This window comes from Pongo abelii, chromosome 19, assembly GCF_028885655.2.
Source record: "Pongo abelii isolate AG06213 chromosome 19, NHGRI_mPonAbe1-v2.0_pri, whole genome shotgun sequence".
Lineage (NCBI taxonomy): Eukaryota > Metazoa > Chordata > Mammalia > Primates > Hominidae > Pongo > Pongo abelii.
In genome coordinates, this window is record NC_072004.2 from 59,540,379 (window position 1) to 59,564,520 (window position 24,142).

At 37.1% G+C, this 24,142-nt stretch overlaps 1 protein-coding gene across 5 annotated transcripts in view; it reads right to left on the reverse strand.

Moving 5' to 3' along the window:
* The window catches only part of ANKFN1 (ankyrin repeat and fibronectin type III domain containing 1), a 350,740-nt gene that overhangs the window by 148,937 nt on the left and 177,661 nt on the right, over positions 1-24,142 (reverse strand). For 4 of the 5 annotated variants that reach the window (XM_054535674.2, XM_024235192.3, XM_054535673.2 and 1 more), the window contains 2 exons: positions 3,525-3,726; positions 438-648 (listed from right to left, as the gene is read on the reverse strand). In XM_054535674.2, coding sequence (XP_054391649.1) covers positions 438-648; positions 3,525-3,726 — 413 coding nt within the window. The remainder of the gene's footprint in view (positions 1-437; positions 649-3,524; positions 3,727-24,142) is intronic. The other variant, XM_054535672.2, reaches the window with a different exon arrangement.

Below are 24,142 nucleotides of genomic sequence, written 5' to 3' on the forward strand. Positions count from 1 at the left end.
TAGCACCTAGAACAGTGTCCTGCACTCAGTGTTTATTGAATGAATGAATGAATGAATGAATGAATGAATGAAGCCACTGCATTGACTGTGGATACAAAACAGAAACACACAAATGCTCATTCTTCTATATATATCTCCTATTCTATATCCTCACTTGGAGTATCTCACATATTTTAAAGCTTGTGATAAAATTCTTAGAAGTTCTTTGGGGGTTCCTTTTTAATGCCATTCAGCATATTCTATTTAGAAAGGAACTTGATGCTTAGACCAATAAATGCTGTCACTATTTGCATGAAAGTCCATGAAAACATCCAAAGCCTATCAGAGTCTATGCTTAGTCAACAATTCCTGCTCTGAAAGTCAGCAATGGCTATTTTGGTGGCATAAGGCTGGAATCTGGCTTTAACAGTACATGTGTTTATTCTCAGGTTACTTACAGTGTGGACTTTCTCGGGCCCCTGTCCTCAGAAGAATCCTTGCAATGGGCACATTGTTGGTCATGATGGCAATATCCAGGGGTGTCAAGCCCTCGCTGTTAGGTGTGTTGAGGTCGAGTTCTTCTGGTGTGTACTGATACAGGAGGATCTGCACAGCATCCATGTCCTGCTGCTCGACTGCCTCAAACATGGCTTCATTGCCCTGGAAATTCTAGAAAGGAGCAAAAGTAGATTAGCACAGTTTCTTAAACCAGTGTGTCTTTGTAGCTTAGCTCTTTTGAAGCTTAAAGACTGTTTCAGGGACTACATGTCTACTTATAAGTGGAATAACTACAATTTATCCCAAGGTCTCCAAAGTAAACACTCTGTTAGACTTCCCCTCCATCATTTCTAATGGACATTGAATAGATGCACTGAGAGAATACAGGATAGCCTGGCTGGGCTGTAGATAAGAGCAAACCTCAGCTTTTCTCAAACCAGTCTTCTGAAAAATACTCTAATAGTTCATTTGGCTGGGCAGGGTGGCTCACGCCTGTAACCCCAGAACTTTGGGAGGCCGAAGTGGGCAGATCACTTGAGGCGAGGAGTTTGAAACCAGCCTAGCCAACATAGCGAAACCCCATATCTACTAAAAATATAAAAATTAGCCGAGTGTGGTGTTGGGTGCCTGTAATCCCAGCTACTCCGGAGGCTGAGGCAGGAGGATCACTTGAACCCAGGAGGCAGAGGTTGCAGTCAGCTGAGATTGCGCCACTGAACTCCAGCCTGCGCAACGGAGGGAGACTCTGTCTCAAAAAAAAAAAAAAAGTAATTAAGAGATGTTCTATGAAGAAAATAGCATGTGGTCAAATCAATTTGATAAACATTAGATTAAACCAAGTGTACCCCATTACTTCCCTGTAGGCTTCCTCAGGGTCTTTAATAATTTTTACATGTATTTTATTGCATTTGCTTTGACTACTCCTGGAATAGTGTTCTACAGAACACAGTTTGAGAAACGCTGGCATAGGTAATGTTAGCACAGGTAGCAGTTATGGCTAGCTTGGAATTGAGAGTACACTTTCTCTGTTTTTCCTCAAACTCACCCCTCCCTCTCCATCCCCAGCCTCTACATTGTCATCTCGTGTCTGGACCATGGCAATGACCTGTCTGCTGCTAGTCTTGGTCTCCCCCAGCTCTCACTCTACACTGATACAAGAATAATCTTCCTAAAATATACATGTTACATGTTACTTCCTTATTTCCGAATATCTACTAGCTCCACACTGCCTGTGGGTTGATAGTTTCTGACCCCTGAGATTAGGAGTCCAAGTGGTAGTGTTCAGGGAGAGTTTCAATGGCTGGATGGCAAATTGGTTTTGGACCTCATGGGACCAGAGTTGAATATTTATAGAATACAGTTCACTTGCAGAAAAAAATAGCTTAAGAAAATATGGTTCCTTTGAAAAGTTCTTTCAAAGGATTAATAGTAAACAAAGGAGAAGAACTCTGGAATTCTTTTAGGTACATATTTCTTAGCACATGGGAGAAGACCAACACACTTATTATTTACACATCTATCTGGTATCTTCACCAAGAGTTGCTTGGTCTTTAAAAGAGTTGAAATACCACTGGTTTTAACCTGCATAGGGGTCACCTGATTAACATGTGGAAGATCTCCAGTGACCAAATGTTCAGGTGGTCAGGTTTTATTTTTAGTCTCATTAAAAATCAATTCTCCCTATCAAAGGCTGCAGGTCAGCTTTAGCTGAGTACATAACACAAAATTGAAATTTGAGGAAAATACAAAGCTATTATGCAAATGCTTGTTTTGACAATGGGGACCCAGGGAATAAAGCTATTTTGGTATGCAGTTTTCTTTGCTACAAGACAATCTGCTGAATGGTAAAGTGTTTGATCCACAATCTGCTAAACTGAAGAGCCTCTGATGCTTAGGCCCCAAATTAACCACAGCCAAGTCCTCCCAAAAGATGAGTTTGAAATGAGAAAACATATTAGAAAACAAATGAGTTCAAAGTTAAAGTGCCACCCTGTCCACAGTCGCGTATTTGTTTTTGGCTCTTAGTATTCCTAATTTCTCATGTGCCATATTTACTTTGACTCTTAAGTCATTTCCTCCTCCAAGCTTTTGCTGGCAAACTTTGGCATGCTTCTATCTGGAAAGGCTAGGACTCATTTCTGTTTTAAGAGCAAACAAATGGTGCCATTACTCCCTGCAAAAATCCCCTTGCTGAGCATGTTAATATTATGCTCTCAGCTTTTACTGAGGGCCATTCTGAGAAACTATTATATGAGAATGCCTATAACATCATCAGTTCCACTATTTACACCATTCTCTATTACATAACTCACTATGACATCTACAAGGTCCAGAGGACTGAGCAACAGGTGAATATTCTTTCCTCCTGATGGACTGAGACATTTTTAGTTATCAACAGATGGGATGCTATAATCAATTGTGTTTCTTTTTCTGCTTTGACTTTCTGGGAAGTCAGAGATGAATGTAATGATAAATTTCAGGTACAGGTACTATATTTGCCTAGATTTTTTGATATATCTATTTTTGTTCTTATACCCAATATTTTCTTTTCCTAGTTTTTTTTTTTACATTTTTCCTTTACTTTCCTTCCTTCCTCCTCTCTCTTTCTTTGTCTATCATATAATACATGTGCATTCTTTGGATTCTATTTTGAATGCCTTTGGAAAGAAAGTGTGGTATACATTAGAAATAAGTAATAATATTGTTATTTGAATGAACACTGGAACTCTCAGAAAGCCCATTTAACCTGAGACTTCATATTTGTCAAGCTGCTCTTTTTTGAGGTTTATTTATTTTTTGGTGTAGTGGTGAAATAAAAATTAAGGGAGAAGAAAAAGAAACAAAAAGAAAGGGAAACAGCTCACAATCACTCAGACTTTGTCTAACAACATAAATATGTACAGTTACTGCCTTACCTGACTCTATTCCAGCATTTATAAAATTGCAAGCATCAACTTCTGAAGTAAACGTGAATCATCTTAGAATATCCTTAAACCCAAACATAACTGAATAAATCAAACTGACACAAGAATAAAAAGTTTTGTTACCACCGAGGTCTTCCTGAGACTCAGCCGATCAGTTCTTGTCCTAAAGTAGGCCTCATCGAAGGAAGAGTGGCTCCCCTTCAGTTTCTCAGAGAGGTTCCTGTACAGGCGTTTGGCTGCGTTGGGAGATGAGGGAGCACTATGTTTTTTTGACTGACAGAGATGTAAATTTTGCATTTGTTGCGTCATTTTCACACGACAATTCCTAAGAAGAGGAAAGTCTAATGTTATATCTTTTACACCACAAATTATAAGTTGACATATAATTTTATCATCTCCAGTCAGTATCTGGAATCCAAATACAATATTATAGCTGGTAGGGACCTTAGAGATTATCAGACCCAGCTTTTTCATGTTTTAAATGAGAAAGCTGAAACCCAGGGAAAGGAAGCAGCTTACTCATGGCCACAGAGCTAATTGGTGGCAGGAATGAAATGACAACCTCCGTTTACTATATAAACGTATTCATTTACATACAGACATATATATGATTGAACCTCGACTCAAGTCTTTACTTCTCTATCCCAAGTGAGGAAGTGTCTCTCTGTAACCTAGGTGGTCTGTTCAATTCCTCTTGGGTATATATAATTGGGACTTTTCTACTTACATCCCCCTAGATGTTGGCTTCTGTTGGGTATATAAGAAAGTGTGGCTCTGTCTCAGATGGACAGATGCAAGTTAACTTCTGCATAGCCCCAATCTCTTGGGGTAGCAGTTAACTTACCTCTGTCCTCTGTCCATCTGAGGCTTGGCGAACTATCTCAGTATGCAGAATCTTGGGGAATTTGTACCCATAGGTCCATCCCTGCTCACCCCAGATACCCTGGCTGGGGTCCACCAAGGCACTCACTACTGGCATTCCTCACCAATGTCACAACTGCAGTCAGTTTCCAGATCAGCCATGCCATTCAAAAGCCACTCACAATTACTTTGGGTATTGCTCTTGAAATTTTGATGCTATAAAGGCCCAGGCTGCCTGGCATGTGTATATGTATTGGATGAACAAAGGAATGAGAGAAATAACTAGCCAAGGTAATTATGCGCAAAGTGTCTCCCTGGTAGAGCCTCTGATGCGCTGGGCCCAGCGCTCTCTGGAGCATGTCACTGCCTTCTCACCACTTCCCCTCAAATGTTTTAAATTTAATTTTTAAAATTGGTATATAATAAATATACACATTTTGGGGTATATGTGATAATTTAATACATTTATATAATTTATAAAGATCAAATCAGTGTAGTTGGGATTCCCATCACTTTAAATATTTAGGAGCCTAGTATATAGGAAGACTCATAGTAGCTAACATTTTTGTTGTTGTAGGCATTCAACAGATAGTTTAGAATAAATGAGTGCACATATGAGAGTCTATTATATTTAATATACTAGAGCACTACCCAGAAGTTAATTTCATCCTCATGCCTTTGAACTGGGTTCCATGTCTGCTAGCACAAACTAACTTTGATTCACTTTGACTTTAAGAAATGGAGATTCATCTTCATTTCATTGTTAAAGTGCTCAGGCTTTTTTTATTTTTTTATTTTTTTATTTCCAGCTTTTAAGTTCATGGCTACATGTGCAGGATGTGTAGGTTTGTTACATAGGTAAATATGTGCTATGGTGGTTTGCTGCATAGATTATCCCTTTACCTAGGTATTAAGCCCAGCATCCATTAGCTATTCTTCCTGATGCTCTCCCTCTTCTCAGCCTGCACCCTCTGACAGGACTGAGTATGTGCTGTTCCTCGCCATGTGTCCATGTGTTCTCATCATCCAGCTCCTACTTATAAGTGAGAACGTGTAATATTTGGTTTTCTGTTCCTGCATTAGTTTGCTGAGGATAATGGCTTCCAGCTTCATCCATGTCCCTACAAAGAACATGATCTCATTTATTTTTATGGCTACATAGTATTCCATGGTGTATATATACCATATGTTCTTTATTCAGTCTATCATTGATGGGCATTTAGGTTGATTCTGTGTCTTTGCTGTTGTGAATAGTGCTGCAGTGAATATATGCATGCATGTATCTTTATAATAGAATGGTTTATATTCCTTTGGGTGTATACCCAGTATTGGGATTGTTGGGTCAAATGGTATTTCTGCCTCTAGGTATTTGAGGAATCACCATACTGTCTTCCACAATCATTGAACTAATTTACACTCCCACCAAAAGTGTAAAAGTGTTTTGTTTTCTCCACAACCTGGCCAGAATCTGTTGTTTTTTGACTTTTTAGTAATAGCCATTCTGACTGGTGTGAGATGGTATCTCATGGTGGATTTTATCTAATGATCAGTGATGTTGAGCTTTTTTGCATGTTTATTGACCACATGTATATCTTCTTTTGAGAAGTGTCTGTTCATGTATTTTGCCCACTTTTTAATGGGGTTGTTGTTTTTTCTTATAAATTTGTTCAAGTTCCTTGTAGATGCTGGATATTAGACACTGTCAGATGCATAGTTTGCAAATATTTTGCCCATTCTGTAGGTTGTCTGTTCCCTCTGATGATAGTTTCTTCTGCTGAGGCACCGTTTAAGTTTTGTCTGCAACTACCTTCAAGGCAAAAAAGACTTCCTAGATCCTTTTAAGGTGTTCCTACTTAGTCAATCTTAGTGATGTCTGGGAGGCCCTACGCAGTTCTAGCTAAATGGACATATTTACATTTGGAAGGATGATGCCAAGCATTGTCTGTAATGTGTATGTATGTGTATGTTTTTATAAATCTTTAATAACCTTCTCAAAAGTAGAAATGGAAAGGGAGGTGATTTGGCATCTTTTTTCTTCCATCTACAAATCCTTTACCTTTGATTCAATAGCAAATAGGAGGTTTTCTCTAACTTATTTTTTTCCATTCCCATAAAAATTCCAGATTCATATGCAAGCTGGCTCACATGGGGATTGCCTTAACCTTTTTCTTTCTGCCTTCTGTCTCTAGCTTTTTCCTTCAGCATTAATGCCCCAGTTCAAGCCATCTGTTTTCTCTACATCATTATTGTTCCCAAAATAACTCTACATTCTTTTGTATCTCCCGCAATGCCCAGAAGTCCAGAAAATAAATTCTTGTCTATTGATCAAATTCCAGCTACTTGCCCTCTAACTGATGACACCTACCCACATGGCCCCTTTTGTCTTTGCTCACCTCCCATCTGTTCCCTTCAGTCAACATAGGTTGACTTTCTCTGTCTCTCTGACTTCCTTCTCATCCTCCCCCAGCTGTCCCTTCCTTCCAGGCTATTCTGTAGCTGCTTCCACTCTTCTAGCTTTCATCTATCATTATGTTTTCTTTTTCTTCTTTATATTTAAAATTTTGTCAGATAAGATGGTAAGAAAAACAACTTTCTGTTATTTGTTATTACAAATACCCATGACCCTCCCAACTAATTGTGCTCTTAAATTTTTACCCTTATGGAAAGAGACAAGCAATTGAGAATCAGTGTAGCTTTAGTTTTGGAATTTGGCAGACCCAATTGGAATCTTGATATTGTTACCTACAATCTGTATGACTTTGGGAATCTTATTTCAACTCTTTGACTTCATTTCATCATTTATCAAAAGACATTTATCAAAACTCTTTTTTTCTAGAGTTGTGAAGATTAATCAACAAATGAAAGGTTCCTATTCTGTTTTGTGCATAGTATGCACTCAATAAACAGTAGAAATGATCACCTTAAGTCTTTTTCTCAAAATAGAGACACCAAAGTATATCATAACAATTTAAATAATTTTATTGCTTGTCTTAAATAATGTCTTGAAATTAATTTTATGTACTCAAGTAGAGACTTCTGTGTGTTTGTTTTTAGTAACATATACTAAAACAGATATAGGAAGTGGAAACTTCAAACTATTAGAGGGAAGGGTGGAATAAAGATTAATCTAAAATAATTTAAAAATTAAAACATAAAAAATATAATAAATAGAAAATGTAAAATGAAGTCGTAAGGTTAATGTCCTAATATTGTCTTTTCATAAAAGATGAAATAAACTCAGGGAATTTAAATAAGGTGCCCAAAGTCACAGAGATTGTAGGTAACAATATCAGAATTTCATTTGGGCCTGCCAAATTCCAGAATCAAAACTATAGGTTGAATATATCTGTGTGCACAATATATTCAAAAGTTTACTTTTCCTAATAAAAGACAAAGACTCTGCAACTGCAATTCCTAAAAAGCCATTTACAAATGGTACACCTAAATAAACATTTCACATAAAGATTGAAAATAAAAAAAAACAGTATGACAATAGGAATGGCAGAGAAAGGACTTCCAAAAGTCCTTTTCTCCATAAAAGAAAAGAGAACCATAGCAAAAATGGCTAAAATTAACTTTTTCAGGATCTGGGAAATTAACCAAAGGCTTGCAGCAATCCAGGATGTCTTTATTCATGAAAAATGACTGAATTTAGTAAGAACAGCAAGCTTTGTGGAATTTTAACTTGCCTTATTCCCATCTTCTCCAGCTCTGTGGCAGTCTTGGAAACCAACAGTTTACAGTCATGGTAAAAGCAGTGGCCTGTCTCATCAAGTTACCATTGACTTTCTTGGCAGAATCAGAAAAAACTAATTTAAATTTCGTCTAGAACCAAAAAAGAGCCCGTATAGCCAAGACAATCCTAAGCAAAAAGAATAAAGCTGGGGGCATCATGCTATCTGGCTTCAAACTATACTACAAGGCTATAGTAACCAAAACAGCAAGGTACTGGTACCAAAACAGAGATATAGACCAACGGAACAGAACAGAGACCTCAGAAGTAACACCACACATTTACAACCATCTGATCTTCAACAAACCTGACAAAAACAAGCAATGTGGAAAGGATTCCCTATTTAACAAATAGTGCTGGGAAAACTGGCTAGCCATATGCAGAAAACAGAAACTGAACACCTTCATTACATCTTATACAAAAATTAACTCAAGATGGATTAAAGACTTAAATGTGAAACCCTAAACCATAAAAATCCTAGAAGAAAACCTAGGCACTACCATTCAGGACATAGGCATGGGCAAAGACTTCATGACTAAAACACCAAAAGCAATTGCAAAAAAAGCCAAAATTGATAAATGGGAGCTAATCAAACTAAAGAGCTTCTGCACAGCAGAAGAAACTATCATCAGAGTGAAGAGGCAACCTAGAGATTGGGAGAAAATTTTTGCAATCTGCCCCTCTGACAAAGGTCTAATATCCAGAATCTATAAGGAACTTAAATAAATTTACAAGAAAAAAACAACCCCATCAAAAAGTGGGCAAAGGATAAGAACAGACACTTCTCAAAAAAAGACATTTATGTGGCCAACAAACATGAAAGAAAGATTATCATCACTGGTCATTAGAGAAATGCAAATAAAAACCACAAGGACATACTGTCTCATGCCATTTAGGATGACAATTATTAGAAAGCCCTGAAACAACAGATGCTGGAGAGGATGTGGAGGAACAGGAATGCTTTTACACTGTTGGTGGGAGTGTAAATTAGTTCAACTATTGTGGAAGACAGTGTGGTGATTCCTCAAGGATCTAGAACCAGAAATATCATTTGACCCAGTGACCCCATTATTGGGTATATACCAAAAGGATTATAAATCATTCTACTGTAAAGACACATGCATATGTATGTTTATTGCAGCACTATTTACAATAGCAAAGACTTGGAACCAACCCAAATGCCCATCAAAGATAGGCTGGATAAAGAAAATGTGGCACATATACACCATGGAATACTATGCAGCCATAAAACAGAATGAACTCATGTCCTTTGCAGGGACATGGATGAAGCTGTAAGCCATCATTCTCAGCAAACTATCACAGGAGCATATAACCAAACACTGCATGTTCTCACTCATAAGTGGGGTTGAACAATGGGAACATATGGGCACAGGGAGAGGAGCATCACACACTGGGGTCTGTCGGTGGGTGCGGCCAAGGGGAGGGAGAGCATTAGGACAAATACCTAATACATGCAGGGCTTAAAACCTAGATGATGAGTTGATAGGTGCAGCAAACCACCATGGCACATGTATAGCTATGTAACAAACCTGCACATTCTGCACATGTATCCCAGAACATAAAGTAAAATTAACAAACAAACAAACAAACAAACAAAAAAACAGCAGCCTGTCAGCCACTGGAAGGGGACAGAATGGGGTTGTAGCTCCTTTAAAACCCACTTCCAGAGAACTATCATTTTTTCACCTGTCTGGGGGTTTTCTAGAAAATCCTATTCACAAGGCTTATCTTTATTTGCTCTGACTTAGAGCTCACGAAGGGCTAATAGCCTTTTCTTCTTTTTTTTTTTTTCCAAAAACAAAGATTAGTAATTGTTTAACAACAGTTTAACTATGTTAGATGGGGAATTAGATGTCCATAGAGGGCTTTGAAAAGCTCTGTCATTTTCCTGAGAATCTAACAGACTACAGGGCTGGGAGCATGCTCAGAAAAGACCTGAGAAGATCCTAAAATCTCATCTCTCTCTGACTTCATGGCTCTGCAAGCAGGAAGTGAAGACTAAGGTGGTATTTTCAGCTGCCTAGCTGAGTATTGAAGGTGTGCCCCAACACACATATGCAGAGCTCTTCAGCAAAAACTAGGATGCTTATCAGTTCTAGGCATTTAAGGAAATCTCTGTTCAATCATTAACTCGCCACTAAGTTAACCAAGTAGCAACTTCAGTGGCCACATATAACAAAAAAATACAGATTTTACAAATTTAATTCTGAAAAATCATTAAACAACAATGAACACTGGGGAGAAGGGGTAATCTAGTTTCCACAGTTGCTACATCATTAATAAAATGCTTAGTTTTCAAGAAAACTATGTATGAGGGCATGCACAGAAACAAAAACTATGTCCCATACAGAGGAAATAAAGCAGTCAATAGAAATGATTCCTGCAGAAGCCCAAATATTGGACTTACTACACAAAGACTTTTCAATTAGCTACTTTAAATATGTTCAAAGAACTAAACCATACCCAAAGAAATAAAGAAAATTCTTGGAATGATGTCTTGCCAAATAGAAAATATAATAAAGAGATTGAAATTATGAAGCAAATCAAGAACCAAACAGAAATCCTAAAATTTAAAAGTACATTAACTGAAATGAAAAATATACTCAACAGCAGATTTGAGCAGGCAGAGGAAAGAATCAGCAAACATAAAGATAGATCAATCGAGATTATCCAGTATGAGGAGTGAAAAAATATGAAGAAAAGTGAAGAGTGCAGAGATCCTTGGAACACTGTCAAGTATACCAACATACAAATAATAGGAGTCCCAAGAGAAGAAGAGAGGTATAGAAAGGCTATTTGAAGAAATAATGGCCAAAATATCCCCCTATTTAAGTATGCATCCGCAGGCTCAATGAACATTAAGTAGAATAAACTCAAAGACAGCCACATCTAGATACATCATAATCAAACCATTAGAAGCCAAAGACATAGAGAGAATGTTAAAGACAGCAAGAGAGAAAAGACTCATCACATTCAAAGGATCCTCAAAAAGATTAACAGCTAATTTTCACCAAAAATCACAAGGGCCAAAAGGAAGTGGTACAACATAATCAAAGTGATGAACAAAAAAGACTGTCAAGAATTTCTCTACCCAAAAAAACTACACTTCAAAAAAAAGAGGAAATTAAGATACTGCCAGATAAACAAAAACTTTGATATTATACCTACTGTATGATAAACACAAACACGACTCCTTCAGGTTGAAATGAAAGGACACTAGATAGTAATGCAAATCCACATGAAGAAAGATAAAGAATTGAGCAATGACACATATAGACTCAAAGGGATGGAGGAAAAGCTACCAAACAAATGGAAAACAGAAAAAAGCAGAAGTTGCAATCCTAGTCTCTGGCAAAACAGACTTTAAACCAACAAAGAACAACAACAACAACAAAAACCAAGAAGGACATTACATAATGGTAAAGGGTTCAATTCAGCAAAAAGGTCTAACTATCTTAAATATCTTAATATATATGCACCCAACACAGGAGCACTCAGATTCATAAAGCAAGTTCTTAGACACCTTCAAACAGACTCAGACTCCCACACAATAACAGTAGGAGACTTTAACACCCCACTGACAGTATAAGACAGATCACCAAGAGAGAAAATTAACAAAGATGACCTGAACTCAACACTGAAACAAATGAACCTGATAGATATCTATAAAACTCTCCACCCCAAAACAACAGAATATACACTTTTCTAATCGCCACATGGTACTTGATCTAAAATTGATCACATAATTGGAAGTAAAACACTCCTTAGCAAATGCAGAACTGAAATCATATCAAAAATCTCTTGGACCACGTTGCAATCAAATTAGAACTCAAGACTAAGAGATTCACTCAAAACCATACAATTACATGGAAATTGAATAACATGCTCCTGAATGGCATTTGTCATTAATTAAATTAAGGCAGAAATCAAGAAGTTCTTTGAAACTAATTAGAACAAATATACAATGTACCAGAATCTCTGGGACACAGCTAAGGCAGTGTTAAGAGGGAAATTTACAGTACTAAGTGCTCCCATTGAAAAGCTAGATCTCAAGTTAACAACCTAACATCACAACAAAAAGAACTAGAGAACCAAGAGCAAACAAATCCCAAAGCTAGCAGAAGACAAGAAATAATCAAAATCAGAGCTGAACTTAAGGAGGTAGAGACGTGAAAAACCATTCAAAAGATCAATTAATCAAGGAACAGTTTTTTTTGAAAAAAATAAAATAAAATAGATAAACCATTGGCTAGAATAATAAAGAAGAAAAGAGAATATTCAAATAAACACAATCAGAAATGAAAAGGGGGATATTATCACTGACCCCACAGAAATACAAACAACTATCAGAGAATATTATAAACACCTCTATGCACATAAACCAGAAAATCTAGAAGAAATGGGTAAATTCCTGGTCACATACACCCTCCCAACACTGAACCAAGAAGAAATTGAATCCCTGAAGAGGCCAATAATGAGTTCTGAAATTGATGCAGTAATAAATAGTCTACCAAGCAAAAAAAGCCCAGGGCCAGATGGAGTCACAGATGAATTCTACCAGATGTACGAAGAAGAGCTGGTATCGTTCCTACTGAAACTATTCCAAAAAATTGCAAAAAAGGGACTTTTCCCTAACTGATTCTATGAGGCCAGCATCACCCTGATACCAAAACCTGGCAGAGATATAATAAAAAAGAAAACTTTAGGCCAATGTCCTTGACGAACATTGATGCAAAAATCCTCAACAAAATACTGGCAAACTGAATCCAGCAGCACATCAAAAAGCATATCCACCATGATGAAGTAGGCTTCATCCTCGGGATGAAAAGTTGGTTCAACATATGCAAATCAATAAATGTGATTCATCACATAAACAGAACTAAAGAAAAAAAGCCACATGATTATCTCAATAGATAAAAAAAGGCTTTTGATAAAATTCAACATCTCTTCATGTTAACAACTCTCAATAAACTAGGTACTGAAGGAACATACCTCAAAATAATAAGAGCCATGTATGACAAACCCACAGCCACCATTGTACCGAATGGGCAAAAGCTAGAAGCATTCCCCTTGAAAACTGGCATAAGGCAAGGATGCCCTCTCTCACTACTCCTATTCAACATAGCACTAGAAGTTCTGGCCAAGGCAATCAGGCAAGAGAAAGAAAGAAAGGGCATTCAAATAGGAAGAGAGGAAGTCAAACTATCCCTGTTTGCAGATGATATGATCTTATATCTAGAAAATCCCACAGTCGCAGCCTCAAATCTTCTTAAACTGATAAACAACTTAAGCAAAGTCTCAGGATACAAAATCAACGTGCCGAAACTACTAGCATTCCTGTACACCAACAACAGTCAAGCCAACAGCCAAAACAGGAATCTACTCCCATTCACAACTGTCACAAAAAGAATAAAATACCCCAGAATTCTGGTAACTAGGGGGGTGAAAGATCTCTACAAGGAGAATTAAAACCACTGCTTAAATAAATCAGAGATGACACAAACAAATGGAAAAACATTCCATGCTCATGGACAGGAAGAATCAATATCGTGAAAATGGCCATACTGCCCAAAGCAATTTACAGATTTAATGCTACTCCTATTAAACTACCATTCACATTCTTCACAGAACTAGCAAAAACTATTTTAAAATTCATATAAAACCAAAAAAAGAGCCCGAATAGTCAAGACAATCCTAAGCAAAAAGAACAAAGCTGGAGGTGGCACACTACCCAACTTTGAACTATAACAAAGGGGTGCAGTAACCAAAACAGCATGGCAGTAGCACAAGAACAGAGACATAGACCAATAGAAAAGAATAGCAAACCCAGAAATAAGACTATGCACCTACAACTATCTGATCTTTGACAAAGTTGATAAAGACAATAGGGAAAGGATTCCCTATTCAATAAATGGTGCTGGGATAACTGGCTAGGCATAAGCAGAAGATTGAAACTGGAACCCTTTCTTACATCATATATAAAAATTAACTCAAGATAGATTAAAGACTTAAATGTAAATTCCAAAACTATAAAAAAAAACTCCAGAAGACAACCTAGGCTATGCCATTCAGGACATACGCATGGGCAAAGATTTCATGATGAAGACGCCAAAAGGACTTGCAATAAAAGCAAAAACTGACAAGTGGGATCTAATTAAACTAAAGAGATTCTGCACAGCAAAAGAAACTATCAACACAGTAAACAGACAACTTACAGAAAAAGAGAAATTTTTTGCAAACTATACATCTGACAAAGGTCTAATATCCAGCATCTACAAGGAACTTAAGCAAATTTACAATAAACAAACAACCCCATCAAAAAGTGGGCAAAAGACATGAACAGACACTTTTTCTTCAAAAGAAGACATACATGCAGCCAACAATCATATGAAAAAAGCTCATCATTACTAATCATTAGAGAAATACAAATCAAAACCACAATGAGATACCATCACACACTACTCAGAATGGCTACTATTAAAAAGTAAAAAAATAACAGATGCTGGCAAGGTTGTGGAGGAAAAGAACACTTATACACTGTTGGTGGGAGTGTAAATTAGTCCAGCCATTGTGGAAAACAGTGTGGTGATTCCTCAAAGACCTAAAGACAGAAATACCATTTGACTCAGCAATCCCAATACTGTGTATATACCCAAAGGAATATAAACCATTCTATTATAAAGACATACATGCATATGTTCATTGCAGGACTATTCACAGTAGCAAAGACATGGAATCAAACTAGATGTCCATCAATGATAGACTGAATAAGGAATATGTGGTACACATATACCGTGGAATACTATGCAGCTATAAAAAGAACAAGATTATGACCTTTGCAGGGACATGGGTGGAGCTGGAGGCCATTATCCTTAGCAAACTAACACAGGAACAGAAAACCAAATATTGCAGGTTGTCACTTATAAGTGAGAGCTAAATGATAAGAACACATGGACACATAGAGGAGAACAAGAGATACTGGGGCCTTTCAGAGGGTGAAGGATAGGAAGAGGGAGAGGATCAGGAAAAAAGACTAATGGGTACTAGGCTTAATACCTGGGTGATGAAATAATCTGTACAACAAAACCCCATGACACAAGTTTACCTATATAACAAACATGCACTGGTACCCCTGAACTTAAACCAAAGTTAAAAAAGAGAAAGCATTGAGAAGGAAATTATACAGACAAATATAAAATACAGTATAAATATAAGGAGAGCATAAACTTATCTTTTATTTTTGTATTTTTTCTCCTGTCTGATTTAAATGACAAATGGAAATGAAATAAAGAAAACAATTTAATTTACAACAGCATCAAAAGATTGAAATACTTAGAAATAAATTTAACAAAAGAAGTAAAAAAACTAATTTTCAGAAAATACAAAACACCATTGAAATAAATTAAGAAAAATATAAACAAATAGAAAGACATTCTTTGTTCATGGATTAGAAGCCTTGATATTGCACACCCAATGGGAGGCACTGGCTGGAAATTGGAGAGTAAGGTAATGATATTTACCTCTCTTCATCTGGGGGGTATCCCTTTCAATACAACTTATTTCCTCTGCATTACAGAAATTGCTCCTCCTTTTGTCCCTTCAGGCTTTACCATTCCTTACTGGTTTTCACTAACTTGCCCATTCTTTTGTAAGTGTTCTTATTAGTAACCTCCCCTCTGTTCTTCTGTTTGAATGCACTATATGATTCTTGCTGGGATCTTGAATAATACATCATGTAATCTCTATAGCATCCATAAGAGTATGTTGAAATGGATAGCAACAGTACTCTTTGCAACTTTAAACTGAACTGAAAAAAAAAAAATACTCAAGTGTTAAATAAATATACGGCGGGTAAAATAAATACAGAGTCCTTTAAAAAGACTGGACAAGGAAACTGTATCTGTTGTGTTAAATCTGGGATATCACTCTTAAAAGAGCATTCTTTATTAGCCATTTTCACTGAAAAACCTGCAGGTTGAAGTCTATCATTACATTTTATTCCATTCTTCTTTTTTAAAATTATACTTTAAGTTCTAGGGTACATGTGTGCAACGTACAGGTTTGTTACATAGGTATACATGTGCCATGTTGGTTTGCTGCACCCATTAACTCATCATTTACATTAGGTACTTCTCCTAGTGCTATCCCTCCCCCACATTAGGTACTTCTCCTAGTGCTATCCCTCCCCCAGCTCCCCACCCCACTACAGGCCCTGGTGTGGGATGTGCCCCACCCTGTGTCCAAGTGTTCTCATTGTTCAATTCCTACCTATGAATGAGAACATGCGCTGTTTGGTTTTCTGTCCTTGTGATAGTTTGCTGAGAATGATGGTTTCCAGCTTCATCCATGTCCCTGCAAAGGACATGAACTCGTACTTTTTTATGGCTGCATAGTATTCCATGGTGTATATGTGCCACATTTTCTTAATCCAGTCTATCATTGATGGACATTTGGGTTGGTTTCAAGTCTTTGCTACTGTGAATAGTGCCGCAATAGACATACATGTGCATGTGCCTTTACATAGCATGATTTATAATTCTTTGGGCATATACCCAGTAATGGGATCGCTGGGTCAAATGGTATTTCTAGTTCTAGATCCTTGAGGAATCCCCACACTGTCTTCCACAATGGTTGAACTAGATTACACTCCCACCAACAGTGGAAAAGTGTTCCTATTTCTCCACATCCTCTCCAGCATCTGTTGTTTCCTGATTTTTTAATGATCACCATTCTAACTGGTGTGAGATGGTATCTCATTGTGGTTTTGATTTGCATTTCTCTGATGGCCAGTGATGATGAGCATTTTTTCACGTGTCTGTTGGCTGCATAAATGTCTTCTTTTGAGAAGTGTCTGTCCATATCCTTTGCACAGTTTTTGATGGGGTTGTTTGTTTTTTTCTTGTAAATTTGTTTAAGTTCTTTGTAGATTCTGGATATTAGCCCTTTGTCAGATGGGTAGATTGCAAAAATTGTCTCCCATTCTGTAGGTTGCCTGTTCACTCTGATAGTAGTTTCTTTTGCTGTGCAGAAACCCTTTAGTTTAATTAGATCCCGTTTGTCAATTTTGGCTTTTGTTGCCATTGCTTTTGGTGTTGTAGTCAGGAAGTCCTTGCCTGAGCACCCAGATTCATAAAACAAGTCTTTAGAGACCTACAAAGAGACTTAGACTCCCACACAATAATGATGGGAGACTTTAATACTCCACTGTCAATATTAGACAGATCAACGAGACAGAAGGTTAACAAGGATATCCAGGACTTGAAATCAGCTCTGCAGCAAGTGGACCTAACAGATATCTACAGAACTCTCCACTCCAAATCAACAGAATATACATTCTTCTCAGCACCACATCACACTTATTCCAAAATTGACCACATAGTTGGAAGTAGAGCACTTCTCAGCAAATGTAAAAGAACAGAAATCACAACAAACTGTCTCTCAGACCACAGTGCAAGCAAATTAAAACTCAGGATTAAGAAACTTACTCAAAACTGCACAACTACATGGGAACTAAACAACCTGCTCCTGAATGACTACTGGGTAAATAATGAAATGAAGGCAGAAATAAAGATGTTCTTTGAAACCAATGAAACAAAGACACAACATACCAGAATCTCTGGGACACATTTAAAGCAGTGTGTAGAGGGAAATTTGTAGCACTAAATGACTGCAAGAGAAAGCAGGAAAGATCTAAAATCGACACCCTAACATCACAATTAAAAGAACTAGAAAAGCAAGAGCAAACAAATTAAAAAGCTAACAGAAGGCAATAAATAACTAAGATCAGAGCAGAACTGAAGGAGATAGAGACACAAAAAACCCTTCAAAAAAATCAATGAATCCAGGAGCTGGTTTTTTGAAAAGATCAACAAAATTGATATACCACTAGCGAGACTAATAAAGAAGAAAAGAGAGAAGAATCAAATAGATGCAATAAAAAATGATAAAGGGGATATCACCACCGATCCCACAGAAATACAAACTACCATCAGGGAATACTATAAACACTTCTACACAAATAAACTAGAAAATCTAGAAGAAATGGATAAATTCCTGGACACATACACCCTCCCAAGACTAAACCAGGAAGAAGCTGAATCTCTGAATAGACCAATAACAGGCTCTGAAATTGAGGCAATAATCAATAGCCTACCAACCAAAAACAGTCCAGGACCAGACGGATTCCCAGCCGAATTCTACCAGAGGTACAAAGAGGAGCTGGTACAATTCCTTCTGAAACTATTCCAATCAATAGAAAAAGAGGGAATCCTCCCTAACTCATTTTATGATGAAGCCAGCATCATCCTGATACCAAAGCCTGGCAGAGACACAACAAAAAAAAAAAGAGAATTTTAGACCAATATCCCTGATGAACATCGATGCGAAAATCCTCAATAAAATACTGGCAAACCAAATCCAGCAGCTCATCAAAAAGCTTATCCACCAGGATCAATTTGGCTTCATCCCTGGGATGCAAGGCTGGTTCAACATACTCAAATCAATAAACGTAATCCATTACATAAACAGAACCAACGACAAAAACCACATGATTATCTCAAAGATGCAGAAAATGCCTTTGACAAAATTCAACAGCATTTCATGCTAAAAACTCTCAATAAACTAGGTATTGATGGAATGTATCTCAAAATAATAAGAGCTATTTATGACAAACCCACAGCCAATATCATATTGAATGGGCAGAAACTGGAAGCACTCCCTTTGAAAACTGGCATAAGACAGGGATGCCCTCTCTCACCACTCCTATTCAACATAGTGTTGGAAGTTCTGGCCAGGGCAATCAGGCAAGAGAAAGAAATAAACGGTATTCAATTAGGAAAATAAGAAGTCAAATTGTCCCTGTTTGCAGATGACATGATTGTATATTTAGAAAACCCCATCATCTCAGCCCAAAATCTCCTTAAGCTGATAAGTAACTTCAGCAAAGTCTTGGGATACAAAATCAATGTGCAAAAATCACAAGCATTCCTATACACCAATAAAAAAGAGAGCCAAATCATGAGTGAACTCCCATTCTCAATTGCTACAAAGAGAATAAAATACGTAGGAATCCAACTTACAAGGGAAGTGAAGGGCCTCTTCAAGGAGAACTACAAATCACTGCTCAATGAAATAAAGGAGGACACAAACAAATGGAAGAAGAGTCCATGCTCATGGTCAGGAAGAATCAATATCGTGAAAATGGCCATACTGCCCAAGGTAATTTATAGATTCAATGCCATCCCCACCAAGCTACCAATGACTTTCTTCACAGAATTGGAAAAAACTACTTTAAAGTTCGTATGGAACCAAAAAAGAGCCTGCCCTGCCAAGACAATTCTAAGCAAAAAGAACAAAGCCGGAGGCATCATGCTACCTGACTTCAAACTATACTACAAGGCTACAGTAACCAAAACAGCATGGTACTGGTACCAAAACAGAGATATAGACCAATGGAACAGAACAGAGGCCTCAGAAATAACATCACACATCTACGACCATCTGATTTTTGACAAACCTGACAAAAACAAGCAATGGGGAAACGATTCCCTATTTAATAAATGGTGCTGGGAAAACTGGCTAGCTGTATATAGAAAGCTGAAACTGGATCCCTTTCTTACACCTTCCACAAAAATTAATTCAAGATGGATTAAAGACTTAAATGTTAGACCTAAAACCATAAAAACCCTAGAAGAAAACCTAGGCAATACCATTCAGGATATTTTATTCCATTCTTTATGGTGGTTTTAAGCACAGTATTAAAAGCATGGCTCTGATATAAGGCTGATCGAACTTTATGTTTTGGCTTTTTAACTTATTAACTATATGACCTTGAGCAACTTATTTAGCTTCCCTGAACCTCAATTTCCTCATAATTAACATTATTCCTCATGTTAATAGTAATAGTCATGTATTGTCCAAAAAGGGATATCAGAATTTTAAATGAGCAAATACATATACATTGTTTAGCAGAGTGCTTGAAAAAATAGGTGTTCAATAAATATTAGTTATTATCCTTTAACAGGTCTTTTGAGGTATAATTAACATAAAATAAACTGCATGTTTTAAAAAGTACAATTTGATTAGCTTTGACATAAGTATTCACTCATGAAACCATTTGTCACAATCAAGATAACGAACATACACATTATCCTTAAAAGTTTCTTTGTGTCTTTTTGTAATCATTTCCCCCCTCTCCTGATTAAAATCCCTTCACTGCCCCCACAGTTTCTAGGGAAGTATCAACATTCTTTCTGATACTACAGATCATATTTCATTTTCTTGAATATATACATGGAATATTCAGTATGCACACTTTAAAAATCCACCTTCTTTAAATCAGCATAATCATTTTGAGATCCATCTATACTCTTTGTGTCAATAGTCCTTCAGTTTTTATTGCTGAGTAGTATTCCATTGTATGGATATGCCACTATTTATTCAATTGTTAGATGTTATTTTAATTTAAGAATACTTAATATTTAATAAAAAATTAAATCCCATGGGGTTTGCTTTAAGCAAGAAGATGTATCATTTTCTTCCTTAATAAAGATGTAGGGGACCCAAGTTCCAAAGAGAGGGAAACACACGGTTGGTCAAAGGTGGGCTGGTCTGTACAACTTGGCTATAGGACCAGGCTTTAGGAGATATTAGCTAGGAGACCACGTTTTATGGGAATGTTAATTTCTAGTTTTACATTTTGTTTTTCTGTATGCTAATAATTTATCCTAAAATCTTTAATAAATGTCATGTTAAATGTTACAGCCTCCCAAACCTTTAAGGAACGATACCAATTCGACATACAACTCTTCCAAAATGTTGGCTTCATTTTCAAGGCTAGTACTGCCTTGATACTAAAACCAGGAAAAAGGCAAGACATGAAAAAAAAGGTATGGACCAATGTCTATCATGAACATGGTGTTAAAAAATTTCAAAAAACGTTAGCAAATTAAATCCAGCAATGTATATTACATAAAGAATAATGCATCATGACTAGGCAGGGTGCATTCCAAGAAGGCAAGGTTAGTATAACATTTATCTACCCATTAATGTCAATGTAATTTAATACATTAAAAGAGAGGATAAGGAGGAAAAACTATATGATCATCTCTATGGATTCAAAAAAACAATTGGATTTAATAATATACAACATTTATTCATGGTAAAAAAAATCTTTCAGGAACATAAGGGAACTTCTTCAACCTGATTAAAAGAATCTTTTAAAACCTATAGCCAATATCATACTTAATGAGTAAAGACTAAGCTCTTCTATCTAAGATCAGAAACAAGGCAAAAATGTCCACTCCTACTTTTTCTATTGTACTGGGCATCCTAGCAAGTGAAGTAGGGCAAGAAAAATAAGTCAAAGACCTATATATTGGAAAGAAAGAAATGAGATAGCCTTCATTTGCAGATGACATGAAAGTTTACATAGAATAATCTAATAAATCTATAAAAATCTACTTATGAAAAGCCTGGATGCTGAACATGACATGATATTCAATAATGAAATTAAAGAAGAACTATATATATATACACCTTGTTCATGGATTGGAAGAATAGGTATTGTTAAAGTGTCAGTTCTTCCAAACTGACCTATACATTCAATGCAATCTCAATCAAAATCCTAGCAGGCTTTTAATTTTAGTAGAAATTGACAAGCAGATTCTAAAATTTTTATAGAAATGGAAAGGATCTAAAATAGCCAAAACAAATTTGAAAAAGAAGAACAAAGTTGGAAGACTTACACTATGTGATTTCAAGACTCCCTATGAAGCTACAGTAATCAAGACATATAGGATTGGATTAAGGATAGCCGTATAGATAAAGACAATATCATAAAGATAGAAATATAGATGAATGGCACAGCATACAGAGCCAGGAAACAACCTGTATGTATATGATCAATTCATCTTTGAAAAAGGTGTCAAGGTAATTCAATAGGAAAAAAGATAATCTTTTCCACAAATTGTACTGGAACAATGGTATATCCATACTGAAAAATGTAAAAACCCTCAATCCCTATTTCACATCATATACAAAAATTAACCTGAAATAGATCATCCTAGACCTAAATGTAAAAGCTAAAACTATAAAATGTTTAGAAGAAAACATAGGAAAAAAATAGTACAGTAGCCTGGAGAATGCAGGTCCAAAATGGGAAGAGTAGCCTGTGCAGAGTGGAGCCTCCTCATGTTGGCTTCACAAGCACCTGTTCCCTGGGCTTTGCTGCTTACATAAGCAGAGAGCCTCGATTGCCGCCACCATCCTGTCTCCTAACACTACCAGCTGTCTCAGGTAGAGGGCGTGTTTTGACACGGTCTCCATCATGCTTGTTGTGACAGTAGCTGCAGCAGCCCTGACCCAGCAAGACCCATGGAGGCCTTAGCTTCGCTTGTGGCTACCCTAAGAGACTGAGTAACACCACCGAAAATGGAGAAAATTGGACCAGTGAGACACAGGAGACTTTCAGTAGCCAGTAGATAATTTCTTCTCTATTGCTTGCTGTAGACTGTTCTGAGGGCTACCTGGAAGCCAACACATACAAAAGAACAAGAAGATGTGTTTTCTTGTGAAGCAATTGCTATTTCAGTTACAGCCACCTTTGTTTTCCTTTCTTCTTTGACTCACTTCCCTTTTTTCTTCACTCTTGATGCCCTGAGGTTGTATCTCCCAATACCCAATAGATAATTTGCAATTGGCTTTACCTTAAGTTTTGTTTGTACATGCTAAAACAAGATATAATAATAATTCTCTGAGGAAATAGCTGCTTTGACTATATTATCATTTTACTGAGGCCCAGAGAGGTTAGCTAACCTGTCCAAGATGTTACAGCCAGTAAATTGAGCAGCAGGATTTGAACTCTGGCTCCAAAGTCCATACTTATAACAACTCTGCTATTATTATTTCTAAGGGACCTCGATCTGGCTGCCTGTCAGCTTCATCTCCCTAGATCTTGATTCTGAAGTCAAGACTTCCTGTCATGTTGTGAGTCCTGGCACCTCCAGAGTTCATGTTTCACTGGAGCTTGGTTGTGGGACTTTCTCAGCATATTTGTACTGTGACAAAAGGTCTGAGTCAGTCTGGATGAGAAGCAGCTGTAAGACACAGCATATTCAAAAGAGGAGTTCTAACCATGCTTGACAGGTGGGTAGACAGATATAGTCAGTGAGAGGGACATTTCTGACTGGGAAAAGATTGCTTTCCTAGCTGTGATGTGAACTAGGGGACCTTAAGGCTTCAACCTGCCTGTCACTAGGCAGAAAAGAAAGTTAGACTCTTTCCATTTCCCACCTGCTGTTAACATAACAGGTGTGTCTTTGAGTGCTAAAGAGTGGCCAATCCTATTACAATGATGATGCAGAGTGGAAGCCACCTTTCTAGTTCCTGTGCACTTTAATGTATATATATTAAGTGATAAGTTTTGAAAAGTCAGCAGTAACTCCTTGGCAAGAGGAACACTATTTTTGAAGTATGAAAGCATATGTTTATGAAGAAGAGAATAGAAAGATGATTAGTATTGATTCTACAGTTCAACAAATACTTATGGATGATCTACTTTGTAACCTGTGTATCCTGTGATAGACCCAAGGGATTAAAAAGTAAGATAGTATCCCACATAGGGTAACCAACTGTCTTAGTTTGTTCAGGACTGCAGTACTTTCAGAGCTAAAACAGGGAAAATACTAGGCAAATTGAAATGAGTGGTTACCCTACCTGTTCCCAAGGAGCTCATATGCTAGAAAGGAAGTCAGTTATGCAAATGCATAGCTATGAAATAGTGTGGTATGTGAAATTATGGACTAATAATACTAGCTTATATTTCTTGATATGGCTTGGCTGTATCTCCACCCAAATCTCACCCTGAATTGTAATAATCCCCACATGTCAAGGGCAGGGCAAGGTGGAGATAATTGAATCATGGGGGCGGTTTCCCTCATACCGTTCTCATGGTAGTGAATAAGTCTTATGAGATCTGATGATTTTTTAAATGGGAGTTCCCCTGCACAAGTGCTCTTGCCTGCCACCCTGTAAGATGTGCCTTTGCTTCTCCTTTGCCTTCTGCCATGATTGTAAGCCCTCCACAGCCATGTAGAACTGTGATTCCATTAAACCTCTTTACTTCATA